Source organism: Archocentrus centrarchus, chromosome 6 (genome assembly GCF_007364275.1).
Source record: "Archocentrus centrarchus isolate MPI-CPG fArcCen1 chromosome 6, fArcCen1, whole genome shotgun sequence".
NCBI classification, from domain to species: Eukaryota; Metazoa; Chordata; class Actinopteri; order Cichliformes; family Cichlidae; genus Archocentrus; species Archocentrus centrarchus.
Genome location: NC_044351.1, coordinates 33,271,061 through 33,291,347, shown reverse-complemented (window position 1 = coordinate 33,291,347; position 20,287 = coordinate 33,271,061). Strand labels below are relative to the sequence as shown.

The 20,287-nt window shown below is 40.9% G+C and overlaps 1 protein-coding gene across 1 annotated transcript in view; it reads right to left on the bottom strand.

Annotated features, from left to right (window-relative positions):
* The window catches only part of spon1b (spondin 1b), a 110,273-nt gene that overhangs the window by 28,688 nt on the left and 61,298 nt on the right, over positions 1–20,287 (bottom strand). The window contains 2 exon segments of the mRNA XM_030731198.1: positions 984–1,185; positions 4,220–4,284. Coding sequence (XP_030587058.1) covers positions 984–1,185; positions 4,220–4,284 — 267 coding nt within the window.

Below are 20,287 nucleotides of genomic sequence, written 5' to 3'. Positions count from 1 at the left end.
GCTCAGAATCAGTTCCAATGCCTTCTGAGTGGTGAACCTCTTCTGCATTTTGTCTCTTGTGAACTACATAGGTGAAGCAGTCACCTATTTATCCTCCACAGCACAAAAGGCTGCATGCAAATTTGCATGTGCAAAGTCTCCCAGATCTGCCCCAGCCCCCCCACACTCAGGAGCAGCTTACACTCTTTTGCTTACACTTTTTGCATGACTTTTTTTGAGGTGGATCAACACAATTAATTTGGTTAGTTTATTTCTAAACTGTCATTTTGAACCCACTTAGCTTTATTTAAAAGAAAAACCTTTGCATATTTCTTGAAACAGATTGTATGTTTTGCAAACTATATGTACATTTGGCACAATGACCTGGATAATGCAGCACAACATCATGGATCAGCTGCAAAAGGTCACATCTCTCCAAAAACACTTCATGTATGTTTCAAAACTACCCAACCCTCTCTGCAGAGCATTACCTACAGGAGAATCTACTGTAGAGCTGCCTCCATCAAAGATCCCACCCACCCCCAACATGGACTATTCACACTCCTACCTTCTGGCCTGACGGTACAGAAGTGCTTTTGTGAGTTCGGCTCTCCTCCCCCCCTGCTGATTCCTCAGGCAATGGCCACATTTACAATTGAAGGGATGCTAATTGGAGCCATCAGAGTCGTCAGTTTGGACTAAGGGTCTTTTGACCCTCTTTCAGGACTTCAGGGGGGAGGTCGAAATCCTGGGGACTTGTAGTGTTAAAGATTTCCGAGGCAGTTTTGTTAAATTGTTTCAAAACTGCGACGCCTCTACGGCCTGTCGCACCTCTCAGGTGTCTTCTACATCTGAAGTTTATAGGAGGGCACTCAGAGGCATGTTTCACCAGAAAACGATCCAGAAAGTCAGCGAATGTTCCTCCGTCACCTCTGCATCAACTAATTTAGCTTCGCACTTTTTGTGTAAGTAAAGATTATACTGGCAGAATCAGGATACACCACCTCATATGTGACACCGCTGTCAGTGCCTGCGTCCCATGGGATGAGGTCTGTCTCCAGTCTCTGCACCCAGCCACACTCCTTGGTGCAGAGGTCCTCTCCTGACAGCCCCACGTTCCAGTCTGGGCTGGGCCCGAGCATGGTGAGGAAGGACATCAGGTGACGGGTCCGATCCACGGAAAATTCCGCGGAGGGAGCGGCTCGTCTGGGAATGGTGGTGGAGAAAGGACGAGAACAGAGAAAGTAAATAATTAAAAACATATCCTAAATATTACTGTAATGGTAGAGCATAAAAATCTCATCATTATATTCAACATTAAACTGTTGCAGTTTCAGTGAAAAATGGTCAGTTTTGATGTCATGACCTCTGATCTACGCCGCACTGCTAATTACTCGATAATAGAGGCTCTGAAATATCCAATTAGCGGTTGAAAATTGCTCATTATTACATATTCTCTTTGCATGTCCAAAAGCTAGTGAAAGCAATGCGCTATTCTAAAAACAATTAAAAACTAATTTTAATTTTTTTCTTTAAAAAAAAAAATAGCAGTGTCTTAATTATCATGTATTAACAAAGACATATGTGCAAAGACAAACATTTTAGAATAACCTGACAAGTTTGCATATAAAATACAACAAAATGAGCTCATGTTTCAAACTGCCAGTGAGTGTGTGGCTGTGCGAGCGTGTGTGTGAATGTTCTCATTAGTAAATATAATAGTGGCACAATATATCGCAAATGACAGACAACGCTAGGAGGGGTAATTAAACAGATGTTTGGTGAAAGATACAGTACATTAGTGTGTGTGTGAGTGTGTCTGTGTGTGTGTGTGGCTGAGGGCTACAATTGTGATAAGTTTCTAATTGCTCTTGAACTAATTCCAGAGAGAGCGCAGGATGCCAGAGTGTGCAACTATTCAAACAAGTGAGCCTGGTTTTTGAGACGCGTATAAAGAAAATCATCATCAAACAATTATGAATGTGTTTATTAAAACGTGTGCAATAAATTACAATAGTATCGGAATTTTAATTATAATGTAAAGTTCAGCAAACCTTTAAATACTTACTGTATGCTAATGCTAATTAAGAACTTACTTAGTTCTTTGTGATTCATAAAGAGGTCACAATGTGCTGAAATTGCAACCCGATAATCAGTAACAAAGGAATCAAATATAAAATAGTCTCATATTTCTTTGTCTTTTAAAGACAAAGAAGTAAATCAATAAAATGTTGATCGCTGTATCACTTTGCTTCAAACCAGACGGATTACTCTGCGCTTTAGGAAACAGACGCTGCAGAATTATTTTGGCTTGAAGGAAAAATCTTTTTAACAAGACAGACTGATTTATTGTTTCTTGGGCCTAAAAAAAAACTTTTTTGTAAACTGAGAAAATCAGGCATCTTGTCTTGGCTGCAGGATGTACAAGTGGTCCTGCAAAACAGGAGATGTAACATCTGACCTCCTATGGTTCCAGTATTCCCAGACAGACACACAAAAGGCATGACGTGCACGCTGAGGGGCTCCATTTCAGTATAAACACTCAACAGAACTTCACTCTCTTCCTCTCGGTTATTACGCGCACATGTCTGAACAGACCTCAACAATAAATCTAGTAAATCCTGCATGTGAAGTGACATTAATGCACTGTTGAGCTTTGTTGAGCCTGAAGTGTTCAGGAGACTCTCTTTAAGCCTGGCTAACTCACAATGCTAAATAATGCTAAACACATACTCAGGTCCAGAACCTGTCACTGCTTCCTCTCCTGAGGCTATAAGTGAAATATAGATTTCTTGCTGAAAGAATACCGTGCTCATATACCACCTGTTGAGCCTTAGCCGCGCATTAGCAAACAGACGGGCACTCAGCAGGGCGCATACCTCGTCCACCCCCAGGTTTTCTATGTGCCGATACTACACTGCAACAGATACCACCCAATGTTGCCGTACTGCATCATAAATTACTACCTCACAAAGACTAGAAATTTATTTTATTGGCTTTTAAAAACTGTAAAATATGATTTTATATTTTTATTGACAAAAATTAGACCCACATGAATAAATAATGGCATTTATATATCTGGATATAACTGTATTCAGTTTATGCACCCTGATTGCATCCTCTAAATAAAATGAAATAAAAAAAGAAAAGGAGATAAGAACTGTATGAGTATATGTTGCATTATTGTGAGTTATTTAATTTAAAACAGAAAAAGAATGAATTAGAGGTATATTTTTTTACATTTGAGAAAATGTTGCTTGACCTTTGACGTTGAAAATGATCACACATGTCCTTGGGCCCCTAAGGAATATGTCCACAAAGTTTCATCAATTTTGGTTCAAATCTTTTTGAGGTGTCCTGTTAACAGACGGAAAGACGCCGCTGAAAGCACCCATTGGTGGGCGAGGTAGAAGTGGCTTGAACCTGCCATCAAAAAGATGGCCGCCAGGGGGCACTAGCTGCAAAAAGACTTTCAGCCCTATAGAGGTGTGTGGGGAAAATGGCCCTCAGACGTGACTCCATTAAACACTTTCCTGATGGGTTTATGGGCTCAGCCTCTCATTTTGGATCACACTGAATAAAACATAAAGTCTGTTTTGTAAATTGTAGTTTCATAAAGGATGATTATCCAGGATTTGTGTGGTTTCAGATCCTAGCGTTCCTCATCATATCCCGTTTTAAAATACCAAGATGGTGACTGTCTCACACATCTCAAGGCTTCAAAATGAGACTTCACAAACCGGTGGGTGACATCACACTACATCCATCTTTTATACTGTCTGTGGCGTCACAGACATGATTTGCATGCATTTAGCTGCTCGTGCAAAAACTGTGTTATGTTTTTGTGGTTGGTCCAAATTCGCTGTTTTCAGTCTACCTGCTGATATTTAACTCAACAGCATAGATTAGAAAATTAATTGGTGGATTTGTAGGCTACTTATCAACAAGAAAATCAAATGAATAAAATCAATTTCACTTTAATCAAGACAGCAGGCAGCGCTGCATCGGTCCATTTTGTACCGAAGAAAAGTCAAATGTTACATTTTCTATAAGAAAGCCCAGAAGGTGATAATCATAATGATGATGCCCATCATCTCTGACTGGGGCTTTATGTTTTGTGGAGCCAGCTAACACAAGAATTTAACTTTATGGCTGTTGTTTGACAGCTTCATTTTATGTTTTTTATATTTTCAACCGTAACCTTCCAAGAAGCACTTTTGCCCTTGAGCAAGATACTTACAGGTTGAGCGGCTGCCACGCAGGCCACTGAGCCTTCGTTTTAATGACGGTCAGCACTTCATCTCCCTGCAGAGAGGAAGACAGAGACCGTTACAAGAAGTCATTTGTCACTAAATGGATGACTGTAACGCAACAAAAAAGAAACATTGACACAGAAAAGGACAGAATTGACAAATTGACATGAGTGAGGGTGAGTACTCTCATCCAAGGACAGCAGAGCGTATTCCACTTTTCTAAGGCTTAAGAGCCTGGACAGAGCGTGTCTCTTATCAGGACCAAATGACTCGGTGCTGTTTTATAATAGCTGTCTGTCATTCTAGCGCCGCACCACGCTTTGCACTCTGCACAGCACCCACCACTCTCTATAGTCTCTCTGTAGCATTACAGCCACTTTATGGACCACACAGCACATTATCTATCATAATGCATCGCATCCAATTATTCAGCCAAAAGCAGGAAGACAAATGATGAATTTAGTGTGGCGCAGCACTTGATTAGAACTGAATTGGAAAGTCGAAATGTGCCCTTTTTGGTTTAATAAGAGCCTTTATTGTGTTTTCTCCACCTCCATCTTTTGTCTCTTTCTCTTTTAAAGACACACACACACACACACACACACACACACACACACACACACACACACGCACACAAACAACACTGAATCGGTTTGGGATATGCCAAAAAAAAAAAAAAAAAATCCTTTTTTCTGGTTGACTGAAGGTTCCACAGTCGCCTTGAAAGCCTCCTCTCTTCCCTGGGGCAGTGAGGAGAAAACAAGTGTGCATGAGCGTGTGCGTGCATGCGTGTGTGTGTGTGTGTGTGTATCTGGGTTTGTTGGTGGTGGGATGTGCGGGTGTTTGCATGTGTATGTACGTGTGTGAGTGGATGAAAACTGGTGTACAAAACAAGTGTCCATCTCCTCTTCAGAGTAGCCCACGGCTCTGTGACTTCTTTGGCTTCAGACCTCAACCCCACCACCCTCCTCCCCCTCAAACCCACACAGATATTTTTATGACTACAGAGAGCTTGGGGGACAGAAATGCAGTGCCATCTCCGAAAGCTGCCATGATGGACTCAAAAAAGACAGACATAAATAGAAGGACACACGAGCCATGGACAGATTTCCACACAGGAAGGGTGGCATGCACAGAGATATGTGTTTTTTTTTTAAATATAATCATCACTTGCAGCAAAACTGCTTTTTGTGCATATCTTTCAAGGATCCACTGCAGCTCCACAGAGTTCAATTAAAAAATTTTCTGGACAGAGGTGGTTCTCTCAAACCCCAGGTCACGACGCCAAAAAAATGACATTGACTGCAACGGAAAAAAGACTAAAAAAAAACAACCTTTTGATTTGATGTTGTCATCCATCAACACATTAATACATTTGTGTGGAGCTTTGTTCCAAAGTCATATAAGATAGGAAATGATCCATGCTACAGCAGCTTGGTGTGTTACTGAATCCATTTTTTTCCTTGTTGCTTTAATGAGACACAGAACAATGGCTCATTTCACATTTCAGTGTCATTTTACTTTAACTTTAGCTACTGCTCCAATGCACGCTTATTACAGGGTGTAAAATAATGCTATACTGTCATCATCAACAGGCAACACAGAGATACACAAATATGCATGTGTTAGGAGCCTCGACACAGTGGCCGTAGACAAAGATAACTCTCTTTTAAAGCCCAATAATGTCCAGATTTGTAGGCTGACAGGGTGGTGGTGGTGGATTAAGCCTCAGCTTGGTGGAGAGCTTTGGGTGCAGTGTTTCGGTTCTGTTCTGAAAACCTTTGTTTGCACACCAAAAGTAGTCGGTTAGGTTTAGGAAACGTTTGAGTTTTGGGTTAAAATGGGACAATTGTGGAGTGAGTGGTCTCGCTGTTGCACCTCGCGTGCATCTTTGTGACATCAATGGCTTTGACTAAATGGAGATGACACAGAGCTCGCTGACCTGGCGGGGGGGGGGTCTCTGAATCCAGCTGCCTCCGACGGCAGTGATTAACTCGGTCAATGCTGTCCAGCAAATCAATGAAGAAAACGCACACGTGGCTCATTTTGCAAAACAATTTCAACATTTTTTCATGTAGTTTTGCAGAGATCCCATCAATTTCTCAAAATTCAGCACTGGATCAGGCCAAATCAACATCACTGCTACAGCCCATCAGATGCAACGGTTCAGTCTGAGCTTTAAGAGACAACAAAATCCTCTGTGGAAAGGTCAAGACAGATAATACTTATCTATTTCAGTCATTTGAGTCCAATATAATCACTCAAATAAAAGATATTAAATAGCTTTTCACACTGTCCAGCGAGGGGTAGGTAGGTGGGGATGGTGTAAACACATTATGCACATTATGTTCTTTTTATCCCTGTCCAAATACTGGTAACAGCCTACTTTATTTGGCCATTTTCTCAATATGAATAAACTTAACATGATTAGACACTTACTCATGTTTCATCTCTCGCTCAAACACAAGAAAGTCAGTAATTACACAATTTCTACTTTGAAGAAAAACATGTTCTCAGGATAAACACGATGAAGGCAATTTTGTGTCGTTCTTCCGTTCCTTCCACCATCTGCCGTCACCAGACACTCTGAATGTTTTGGTTCAATTTAGGCGAAAAGAAAGAGCATCCTGTTCTCGTGAAACACTCCTGCACATTTTATGGCAGACCTCAGCCAACAGCACATAATGCAAAATGCTTTGTGGAGGCTCATAGAAGATGCAAATCTTCCTGTAATGGTCTTGTTTGTTTATGGCAATTATTGTAATGGCACAAAATGACTGTGATTTACTAATGTTTAAATGCACATTACATTTTCACGAGTGTTTTCGAGGAGAAGAGAGAAGAGAACAGAAGGACGAGGACGTGGATTTAGAGAAGCTTGTTGAGTAAGGACAGAAAAGAGGGGGTAAGATACTGGAGGAAGAGAAGAGGAAGAAGAGAAATGACAAGCATTCATAAATTAAGACAAGGAGGATGAAAGGAGAGGGAGGCAGGAAATGAGACGGCTGAATTTAATGGTGGAGGAGAGCGACAATCTGAGAAAGGAGAGAGGTTAAAAAAGGATCGGTGGTAAAAAGAAATGCGTGCACATTTAATTCAGTTAGAAGGACTTTACCTTCATCACACTCACTCCACACTCCCTACCATAATACCTGCTTTACTCTGCTTTACTCCATCCATGTTTGCTCCTTCCTGACACTCTTCCTGAGCCTCTTCAAAGCAATAACGTAAGCTGGTCCATTTATTTGCCACTTGCCTAAATTTGTGTTCATTTTGACCATGGCATGATTATAAAAGATGGAGTGGATTATTGAGGAGTTGACACACAATGAATCCTTTGGAACTGCTGAAAGCATATTGTTGAACTCTGCACAGAAACACACCAGCTGCTTCCAAGTTAAGCCAGGCTAATCACCTCCTGCTTCTAGATGCATACCTATGTAATGCACAGATACGACAATTGTTTAGTTCTCATCTCATTTTTGGAAGGAGAAATAAAATGAGTGTCAGGAAAGCTGGTGAGAGGACCTCAATGCAGACACAAGAGGCTAGCGGGTGTGGTGCTCTATTTTAAAACAGGAACTAGGATGAGTGAGAAACTGAGCAGAGAAAGGGAAGGTGGCTTGCTATATACCAATCAGCCGAAACATTAAGCTGCTGACAGGTCAAGTGACTAAAACTGATGATCTTCCAGCAATGGGACCTTTCAGGGGATGAATTATATTAGGCAGCAAGTAAAAGTCATGGACAAACATGAGAAAATGGGACTGACAAGGACCAAACTATGATGGAACAGGGCCGTGTGTTAGCATGCGTTAGCATGCCAGAGCAGCTTTGGCTGCATGAGAGGGACCTCTGCAATAGGCTGTACTGGGCAGGTGGCTTTATTGTACTGATTGAATGGTGCACACCTACAGAACTGGTGTAAACTATTCCAACACACTGAGTTGAAGCTCAGTTAAATGCTAAAGTAAAGATATTGACGTGCTCACTGTAAGAAATCTATTTAATATTTAAGAAAGGCTCCATTTTAACAAAAACTGCTCACATTCAACATTAGCATCCTAACTTACAAACTAGCACTAATCACAGAGTGAAGTGCAGGCTAATGAGTTGTAATAGATTTTACATTACGACTAGAATACTGGAAATTGATGAGATGCCATCAGAATTCAAAGAAAATAAATGTCAACTGAGTTTTGTGCATTTCAACTAACAGTTCACCAGACATGTCCCCTAAACTCTGTCAACCTCGTGACATAACTGGAAGAGAAGTCACTACACTTTGACCCTCTGAGGTCAGAGTAGGGGTTGGTGATAGCCCCAAACTCTAACCCAGTCTTGGCACCAGGGAGTGAAAAAAAAATTGCCACACATCAAAAACTATTTTTCATTATTTCTAAAAACAATTTAGGGTTAGGGTACCGTAAGGGTTAAGGTTATTACCTATGATGGCCTCAGAGGGTCAATGGCAATAGTTTGAACTGGTATGAAAGTACGGGCTGTGCCTAAGTCCGGGCCACAGATGAAAGCTCTCGTCGGCTGGTCTAGACTCAAGTTAAAAGCTATCCAGCAGCTAACTATTGATACACTTTGGTTGCTCCGTTCTACAGTCTTTTCACTGGGCGCTGGTCAGTAATGCAGCTAATGAGAGGTAGAGGAGAAGGGTTTGGGAGGCAGACAGTTAGCAGCTGGCTCTTTTGGAAGTGAATTAAAGTGCTGCTCTGTTGCCAGGGTGACTAATTTTACCACTTTAAAGTGAGGGCTCCTTTACTAGAATACCAGGGTACCACAGTCTAGACACTGCAATCCATACAGATGTGTACTATCAGATTGTATTTATTACATTTTCAGCCAAATTCCTGTAAGTTAAGACAGATGTAAATTTCAGCAATAAATACCTCCTTTTGGCCTAATTAATATCTCAACAGTTCTTAAAAGAAATGTGCTCAACATCGAAGCACATTTATTATCAGTGACACTGTTGCTGGTGTTCTGCAAGCCCTCTCTTTGGTGAGCGCTTCTCTGTCAGAGACTTGGTGTCATCGGTGATCTGTCAGACGACAGCAGCAGGTGTCACAGCGGTGAAGAAAGAGCCGAAGCCCAGGACACATATTACAAAGAAATTACAAAGATTTAGCGAGTGACAAGTGACACTACTGGCAAACTCTCGGGTACATGGAGCTGAGGCGAAAGCTTGAGGAAAACAGTGCTGTGACTCACTGCTGTCCATGCAGCATCTCAGCTGTGACAGCAAATATAACGTCTATATCTGGACAATCAGACTGATGGATGGGAAAATGGCGACAGCATAAAAGCGAGAGATAGGGACAGAGATATTGAGCGATGCCAAGGAGATGAATAAATATAAAAGCAGAGATGGAAATGCACCCAAAGAGCCGCTGTGTTGCATTTTTACCCAATTAAAAAAAACGAATGTCAAAGGCAGAGGTTGAAAAAGAATGTTTCCCATTAGGGCAAAAACCCTTTTAAAATCTGCTCAACCACCAATAAATAAAACAGGAAATAACCAGTGGTTGAAATGTATTTGCAGTATAATCATCAGCTCATCCCATGATTGTCCAGATGGGTTTCTGCATCTGAGGCCAGTCATGTGTGAAGATTTGGTCACTTACTAACAAGCTGCTGCACAAAGGGAGATATCTCAGTGTTTGTTCATCCGGTGTTGGGCGTGAATGTTTGTTTATGACCCTTGAAACTATTCCCAGGCAAGATTATGGCCACTTTTGGTTTTAAGGTGCCCTTTTTTGTCTGCCAATACTGAGTCTCAGTGCAGTTTTTATAGCCACACTATAATCATCCTCCTCAGAAGAAATCACATCACCTCCCACGTGGCTTGATAACTACCTAAAGATGGACCATCAGCACAATCACAATGTGAGAAATGTTAGAGGCTGTTTTTACAGTAATGTCTGCTTAATCTCAGCAAGCTGCACATGTCCATGGCCACTGTTTTCTTTGGAAAGGCTGGTCAGCTAGCTTTGGCCTTTGCAAAGATGTCCTTTTAAGTCTAATTTTTTATTTATTTTTTTTTAAACAAAGACTTGAATTCAGCCTAATTTCAGCCCTGAATACATGCTTATCCAGTAAGCAATTTTCTGCTGACTAGAGTTGATGCAGAATTCATGGTTCAATCAATTATGGCAAGTTGTCCAGATCCTGAAGCAACAAAGCAGCCCCAACCCATCAATAATGGTTCATTAATATTAGTTAAATATCTTTTACTAATAGTAACATTTGTTTAATGCTCTGAAACATTTAAGTGTGACAAATATGCAAAAAATAAATAAATTAACTTTTTCATGGTGATTAAGCATAAAATTATGACCACCTGCCTGATATTGTGTTGTTCCCCCTTCTGCTGCCAAAACATCCCTGACCCATCAAGGCATGGGCTCCACGAGACCCCTGAAGGTTTGCTGTGGTATCTGTGCAAAGATGTTAGCAACAAATCCTTTAAGTCCTGTAAGTTGCATGGCGGGGCCTCCATCAGGAACATCCCACAGATGCACAATTGGATTGAGATCTGGGGGTCAGGCCAACACCTCAAACTCCTCCTCAAACCATTCCTGAACCATGTTTTGCTTTGTGGCAGGGAGCATCATCTACAGCCATCAGGGGATACTGTATCCATGAAAGGGTGTACATGGGCGGCAACGCTGCTTAGGCAGGTGATACGTGTCCACATGGATGGCAGGATCCAAGGTTTCCCAGCAGAAAATTGCCCAAAGCATCACACCGACTCTGTTAGCTCGCCTTCTTCCCATAGCTCCTCCTGGTGCCAGGTGTTCCAGGTAAGCAACCCACACACACACACACACACACCCAGCCATCCACGTGATGTAAAAGAAAATGCGATGTGTCAGACAAGACCACCTTCTTCCACTGCTCTGCGGTCCAGTTCTGATGCTTACATGCCCATTGTTGGTGCTTTCAGTGGTGGACAGAGGTCAGCACCCTGATTGGTCTGCAGCTATTGATCAATCCGGATAGCAATCAGTTCTGGTAGCTAACAGCAGAAATTCTCAGCCCAGCACAACAGCACTTCAACAAGGCACAGCGCCGGGCGATCGGGTGCTAATTAGAACCCTGCACCCCACAAGAGCTGCAGTTTTGGAGATGCTCCGACCCAGTCGTCTAGCCATCACAATTTGGCCTTTGTCAAACTCACTCAAATCCTTATGCTCGCCTTTTCTTTCCTGCTTCTAACACATCAACTTACTAAGGTTCACTTGCTCCCCAATAAATTCCAACCCACTAACAGGGGCCATGAAGAAGAGATAATCAGTGTTATTTACTTCACCTGTCTGTGGTAAAGTGGTCCTGATTGGTGTATTTCTGCATGCAGATATATTTCTCTGACAAAGTCATAATTTCACAGTCAGTGTGTCATGAGAATGACACACTGACTGTGGAGCCATCTGAACGTGAGGGCAGAGCTTGTTTTTTCTGCACTTACTATGACAGTCACCACATTTATCCTGCAGGATGTAATTTAAGTATAGGAAACAAATGAATATACAGCCAAAGGTTTTATCTCATTCTCCAGTATAGATTTTTATTAATATTCGCTGTGGGAGAGGGAATGAGACAGCATGTGGCTGCCTTTTACAACCACAAACAATACTACAAGGATGACCCAAAACACATTCCCACTCACCTCACAGACAGAGCAAGGTGGTTGGCAAATGGCGTCTCGGTCCTTCTCTCCTCCTACCTGATCTCCATCAGCACCGGCTTCACCTTTCTGTTGCTTTTATAGGTTTGTTTATTAAGTATAGGTTGGGGGTAACCAGCACTACTGTTTTTGGTTTCTATTAGCCTAGTTTTCCAGAGCTAGTTTAAGGGAGCAGCCTGGATCCAATGGCCCATTGTGTGGTCGGTTCGTCTTCTTCTTCTTCCTCCTTTGTTTGTTTTAGCTGAGGGTCCCATTTCTTTTTGTTTCTGTTTGTCCTTTGCAAGTAACTATATTTCTGTTATTAAAAGCTTGTTGATGGCAGCAGCACTGTGCTATTTCATATAAATTTAGGGACTGTAACAAACATCTAGTAATAATTCAGTAGTAATCTATGTAGTTTGTTAAGTAGAAATGATTGGGAGGTGCATGGATGGAGGAAGAGGGCACAGACTGAACTTATAGTTAGTTCATGTGAACTTTCACAAAACAGTTCCAGCACAGCGAGTGATCGCCTTTCATTACTCGTATTCATCTGATCCAATTTTATCACAAAAACGTTCATGTTCAAACTGCAAAATACAGTTCAATGTTCAGTGTGAAACACACCGTCCCTCCTACTGTTGAGCTGCCCAGTACCCAAAGATGGACGTCCTCAAATGTAGTATTTAAGTATCTATTTTTCAGTTTCACACTGCAACACGACTCAACAGAGACGATTAATGTGCGCGATTGGAGCATTATGGTGTAACATTTCCAGATTTTGGAGCACATTCTTTGTGTCGGCTAGACTGAAACATACTCGTGTGAGCGGGACAGAGGCAGACACAAACAGAGGCAGCCTGCAGCATTCCTTCCCAAATCCCCTCAGTGATCTCAGTCCTGCCCACTTATCACTCAGCTCACTTTGGAGTGAAGTTTTGTCTGCGGGGACTCTACGACAAGAGGCTCTGTATTGTCTTTCCAGACTTTGTCTAATAAAGGAAAATGAGCCTGGGGACTCTGGGAAAAGGTGTCTAATAAAAAAAATCAACACTGCACTAATGCAATTACAATTGCATAGGGGCTGTGGAACAGATGGATGACTGGGCCACTACGTTGTAACTCAGTCGGATAAAATTCACAGCTTAGGTCAAAATGTGGGAACACACACACGCACACACCCTCAGTTCTCACGTAATCATGCCACACAGACACCCATTCGCATGGTTTTAACCAAAGGTGAGCACACGATGAATTAATGTCACCCTTTCTGAAAAAGAAACTCTCATCGTCTCAGAGCATGCCTTCAGTCTTTCCTCAGATATTATCTTGCATACACACATACAGGATATCAGCTCAGAAGGTTATTTATCAACCATCTGTGACACGGGTATAAAGCCACGAGCCATTTTGCATCATCTGTCCAATTACATTGTAATTTACTTGTCCCTCAAGCTAGCTGCTGCAATTGCACTAGACAATATAGCAACCTGTGCCCCACCCCCCCACAGCAAAACTGAGAACAGATTTCAAATAAACAAAGCCAATATCTTCTTTCCCCTGAAGACTCACTAGTTCCAAATCAATCATATAATGTGTGTTTTTTCCCCCCAAGACAGCTGATGGACTGTGACAGTGAAACGCTTTGTGCTTTAAACGTTTTTAATTTCAGTCCTAACTAGATCATTCTGCACTGTGACTGCTATAAATATGAGTTTGTTCATTTGCGCGTACACGCAGCCCATCGTGGCTCATATTCCACCGATTTAATACTTCACATAAAACACACTTAGAATCCCAGTGTTCAAAAATAATGCAGCCGCATTATTAGTGAGCGTTTTACAACTGTGTGTCTAATTGTAATGATGCTACTGGCAAATGTTGTAATGTCAGCATATAAAAAGACGCTGTTTTATTTGATGTAGCCAATTAAAATCCTGGTGTTCGTACGGAGCGAGAATTCCCCGACGGTTTAGGATTTATAGGTGTGAGATCTGCTGTGACAGCAAAAAGCCACACCCACCGTTCTTAAAGCCACAAAAGCTTTAAAATCTTAAGTAATCCTCAATAACATTAAGTATTCATAAGAGGAGGAAGGGGATGGAGGTGGCTGACCACACAAATTACCGCTTTGGCACAGCGAGCTGGCTGGATTAGTAAAGCCTGGATTTAAAAAAAAACAAAACAATAGGAGACAGATTTGGCAGGGGTAGAGAAATCCTATATAGAGTCTCCACTGTGCTACAGAAGGAGAATCATGGAGCATATAAGATCACCTTTGGGCATGTTTGGATCTGAGGAACAGCCCCTGTAGGGCCTTTTTGGGGCTGTTTCAGTGCCTTCTCTGAGGTAAACACAGACTGCCTGTTAGGACTCCACAGGAACAAGCAGCCCTGTCAAAAACTAGAACAGACTCTCACAAAGACTCAGACACACGAACAACTTAAAATGTGTCATATAAGGTTGGCACAACAAACAGCAACTATCTCAGTTCCCTCCATTTTGGTTCCTGGTTCTGTTTCCCAGATTCACACTTACATAACCGTTTTACCACCTCATGAATCCAGTGGGTCCCACACTGTAATCAAATACAGTAGGAGGCCCAAACGAGCCGATAAACAGGCTGTTCCTGTAAACTTCGCAACACATTGTGCCGAGTTCCAGCTGTGAAAACAATGCTTTATGTGGGTTGGCCCGCAGTCAGAAGCCCTGCCAGTGACCCGGCGCTGAGTGCAGTGTCACATGCAATCTAGAGAGGGCTTGAGAGCAGCAAACAAATGCACTGAATCAGGTAGGCAATTAGCTTTGTCAAAAAAGCCCAAGAAAATATTTAAAAAAAAACCCTTCCCTCCCACTTACGGTTACAGGGTCGACTCAGGGATGTTTGCTCTTGTTCACAGAACCATATTCGACAGACACGCTAGCTGCTTTTAGACCAAACAGTTCTGGGGACAACTTGGAGGCACGAACTCACTGGGGAAGTCACCCGGAAACTAAATACCTTTCAAGCCTTTTTCTGTTCGCATTCCCACTACTAATGGGATCAATGAAATCGTGCAAAAGCTGGCCAGCTGCTGGTAAAACATCACCACCTCTGGTCGTCCCTTATTGTCTAATTATTTTTCGGCCTCTTTATTTTCTCTCTACATTGCTTTGTTTTGTAAAGGATGGTCAATAGCAATTTGAATAGAATAACTACTGAGAAATGTTACACCTTGGTCTGACCACTATACCAGCACAGTGCTACAGCAGTTAGCACTGTTGCCTCACAGCAAGAAGGGCCTGGGTTTGAATCCCCCGGGCAGCTGAGGCCTTTCTGTGTGGGGTGTGCATGTTTTTTTTTTGTAAATTTATTTCTTTATTTGTTTAAGAAGGACAATACATATTAACAAACATATGTAACAATGTAAAATATGCCAGATTATAGCCTTAAGGCTAATTTCCATCCGTAGTCCTCCTAATAAAACTAATATCACCTCATTTAAAATATACGTACATGCAAAAAAAAAAAAAAAAAATTTCATCATCATTACATCATCATTAAAAAGGACATATTTCAACCTCATTACATACCAAAAAACAAAACAAAACAAAATTTGTTCTCCTGTGCTTCCATGGCTTGTCTCTATACTGTACTCTAAACAAGCACAGAGTTCATCCCAGCTTAGGGATTTTTTTCCCTGAAATCTTGAGGCATTTTTCTGGAACAGGCAAATAATTGTAAAATTTTTGTCTGAACTTGCCCTTAAGTAAATGTCTCGCAGCTGCCATCAAATTCTAAGTCAAATGTTTTTAATCCAAACTGATGAAAAGTAACATGATTTCTGGTGCTGGAGTCTGGGAATGGCTTGTTTGTTACGCTCGCTCTAAACCAGTTCTTACTGATCAGACAGCAGCCTGTGTTACTATGTTTCTGTCCTGTATCTACAGTAGGTGGACTCAGCTGTTGGTCTTTGTGCCTTCTGGAGCATTTGAATGGAATTATTTGACAAATAATTTGGCTTTCTGTGAGGTACAGCCCCACAAGAGGTTTAAGCTTCAGTTTCGGTGAATCATACTCAAGTATCTTATTAGTTGTTACAGCTTATGGATGCAGTTTACTAACTAACTAAGTTAGTATTAGCTGATAACTAAGCAATCCAAACTTTCTCTTCCCAATGTGGCCCATTTGGAAGATGACCCGAGGCACAGAAAAATCAGATTAAAAAACGAATCTGAAGTAGCAGCTTTTCATGATGTTTCATGATGTTGTATTTGTGTGTTTTATGAGGGTCCTTTTACTGGTGTAGCTTTACTGGTGTTTTGTAACAAAAATGGAAACACAGCACTGTGTGCACCACTTTTTCGTGCACTCTGCTGTGCATCCTTCAGTGCCAAAAATGATTTCATTTATGTGTGTGCGTGTGTGTGCGCGTGTGTATTTCCTGTAACCTGGGGGCCTGGTAATCCATCACACCAGTGTCAGGTGTAATATGTGACACATTCACCTGAGGAAACACTGTCACATTAGTCAGTGTGGATCAATGTCGAGCTTCGTCTTGGCAAATCTCTCTGTTTGTTACAAAGAACCAAACAGCCACAATTAATAGCAGCTGAAGAGTGAGGCGGAGATATGAGTTTCATATGCTGTGCATGATTTGCAGAGCTCTGTGGCACGGCACATGCACCAACATTTGTATTTACATGAGTAAAACACGAGCAAAAGCACACCCACAGATCGTCCCATTTTAAAGTGCTAACACACCTAACATGCTGTTTGTTTATGTGTTTACCATGCCATTAACTCTGAGGTAGTTTGGGAAAATGGATGACTCCACTGAATGAGAAAAAAAAAATAAATTTATTTTCATCCCTGATCCGGGGGAAAAAGAGGAAAACATAAAAACATGTTTGACAGATTAAGAGAAAAATACTTTGAAGCTCAGATAAGAAATTAGATGTTGTCATTGCAATAAAAATAACTCAATTGACATGAAAGCATGTTTGAAAGCGAGCTCTTGCCGTAGCAGAAATGGGGGTGCTCTGGCAGGAAGCCTTTTGAATTTGCATTTGAAGTGGATCTGGAAATGACGTTTTAAAGACTTCTATCCGCAGCAGGCTGCAGCCACTCATCCAAAACACCTCAAAGGCTTTTAGACTAGGCACTCAGGTTTAAATCTAAAACATCATTATCATCAAGATCTACTGGAGATGAGAAGAGAAGAGGAGGGGTAGGGGAGCAGAGATAGAAAATTTCATCTTATTAACCTGAGTAATTTAGCACCTTGTCTTGTGTAATGGGAGTCTCATGCCATTAGGGGGCTTCTCCTCTTCTCCTGTACTCTCTCTGTCCATTTCTCTGTCCCTCTTTGTGTAAATCCAAAGCCTGTGGCAACTGCATTTCTTGACATATTGTTGCAATCACTCAGTTCAAGTAATCCTTAACTGATTGGCTCTGTTGCTTCAGCGTTTTGGGAAAAGAAAGGTTCTGACATTTTTCCCAAGGTTACAAATGTAGCTTTTAGCATAGTGGGGAGCAGATAATTGATCAAAACTGCAATCTTGAACCTTTTCTTGGCTGTAATTTAGGAAGAAGGCAAAGGTCATTATGTGCTCAACTGAGAACTGGTTCTTTGCTTCTGGCAGCTGAGGTGATTATTTTGAAAGCGCCTCTGGCAGTTTCATTTTGTGCTGTATTATAGTAGACTGAAGGGGGGAAAGAAAGCCCTGACTGACCTGAAAGAAACCTCTTTATATATAAGAAGGAAGATGATGTACTTCACCTATTTTTTGCTTTTGGAATACATGTATTTTTTTAAAGTATTGCATTGCACTTTTCATAGATCCATCAAAAGCATTTGATTCAGTAGATCATGTCACAGAAAAAAACCATCCTTGATTGGTTTGGATGAACACGCCCTCAAATGGTTTCATGATTACCTTTCTGATAAAACTCAGACAGTAGTTACCAAAGGTTTCAGGTCAGGTCCACTCACCATTTGTACAGGTGTTCCACAGGGATCTATTCTTGGACCTCTTATTATCATTCTGTATATAAACATTATCATCTCTGCCACCCCAAACTGCAGTACACAGTTTTATGCAGATGACACTATTATATTTGCTGTTGGCTCGTCACTTGATTTGGACATTTTGCAAATCTACAATCTGCTTTTGATAGATTTCAAAATTCTCACACATAAATTTACTTTAAATTCTGATAATATTTACGAGGTCACCTAAAAGGATCCAGTCTACAGTCCACGTTCGTATGCATGCTTTTTATATCCACTTTGAAACCTCTTGGTTCTGTGTATCACAGTGTGTTATGATTTATCACAGGTGATTCTTTTCTTACTCACCATTGTATCTTCTATGAAAAAGTGGGATGGTCCTCCCTAACAAATCAAAGAGAGCAGTATCGTATGATGTCTATTTACAAGACTGTGCTGCTTGATCGAATTTAAACAAATTACTTACAACATCAGGTCGTAGAACGTCAGCTGTGCCTCTTGTTTACACTGAACTGGGAAAACTACATTCAAATACTTTGCTGCCTACAAATGAAACGAGCTACAGAAACCTATGAAATCGCATTTGCTGATTTCACTGATATATTTTAAAAGGTTGAATTTGTCTATTTGGAACTATTCTTGTACATGTTTTTCTTAATTTGTGTTTATATAATGTGTCCTGTTATTACGTAGCTATTATTCATATTGAGATCAAGACAGATGTGCGTATAAAAAGCATACAAAAATTAAGACAACCTGTTTAAATAAATACAAGTATTATTATTATTATTTAAGCATTCAGTATTTAATACTTGTTCTCTTGTATCTTTGTATCAAAGTCAGATCTACCAACTTTGACTTTAGCCGATTAGGATTCTCTTTCTAACAACTTTGATTTATAGTACCAAACATTTTTATAAACCAAAGTTAATGGAAATTTTTAAGTCATGTACAGAATAAAGCACTTGCCATTTAAATAACTTTTATACATTTTTCTTCTTCCTGCTGCTCATGCTAACAAATCTTAGCAAACGTTCTACAGGTTCCAGAGCAGCGCAGCTCAGGCTGAAAATGAATTGGTATATCCAACTTTCTCCAACAATTTTTCTTCAATGTACTTGAAACAATACAGAAATGAAACATTTCCTTACTTTTACTGAAATTACTGCAACACATAGAAAAGTGAAAGCTGTCCACATGAGAACATGTCAGACAGCTGTACCAGCTGCTGTGTTAGCATTTAAGGAAGCCACGCACACAATTACACTACATTTTGTTGCAGTGGAAAAAATACCTTTGTTCAAATCAATATGCCAAGTTTATACTGATTTGCATATTTGCACAGTTTACTGCTACCAATGGAAGTCCATGCAGTTTGCATCACAGTCCATCCAGTTATATTTCTCATCAGGTGCATCACTAATTTGATCAGCAGGGAATAAGATATACCTGAGGCTATGCAGAAACTGACAGTTTCCAGTCACTCACTGATCAGATGATGCATCTCTACTTGGAAGCTAAACGAATGCTCACTCAAGTGACATAATTTGAGGCAATTTACACAGCTCCCCTGAGAGCCACAAAATATGTTATACAACTGCCTTTACATATAGTAAAACTACATAGCTGGGGGCTTTAGACAGACTTTGAAGTTTTGAGCATCTTTCACATGGACCTTGTCATTAAAAAAATGCAAAAAAAACTGTGAGAAGGAAGATTTCCATACAGGCTGGTAGGCTACCAAACTATTATCACAGAAATCTCTGTCTGATGGTCAATTCCCTGTCTAAAGCTCCTTCTCTGAATAAACAGTTTAAACTGTAATGATAATGACAAGCGGGATGTGAAGATAATAAAATAATAAGGCTATCATGGAGTCTGTTTGGAAATCTATTAGTTATATCTAATCAGGGACTGATTTTCACTCCGGATACAAGGTTACTGACCTGACTGACCTGGTGGCATTAGCAGTCAAGGTCACGTGAACTAGGACTAAGAAGTAGAAGTTTAAAGAAACTGAACTTGCGTTACACAGTACAGAAAAAAAACTTTAAAGAGAAAAGAAATTAAAAAAGCATCCAAGTAACGTTTGTTAAGCAGAAAGACATCACTGAGTGAGGAAGGAGTAAGTTTGCTAAGATGGGAAAAAAAAGAGCAAAGAAGAAAACAAAAGATGTGTATGGATGTGGGAGAGAAAGCCTTCGCGCAGTGATGAGACAGGAGGAAGTGAGGTGGAGGTGGGGAGTAAGAACAGCAGAGTTTTGTGAAGAGGAGAGCAGAGAAAAGAGGGAGGTCAGAGAGGGAGTGAAAGTCCAGTAATTGCTTTGACCTTGAGCTGAGCCGAGGTGTAACTCAGTCAAAGAGAGTGATGAATTCCATGCCCT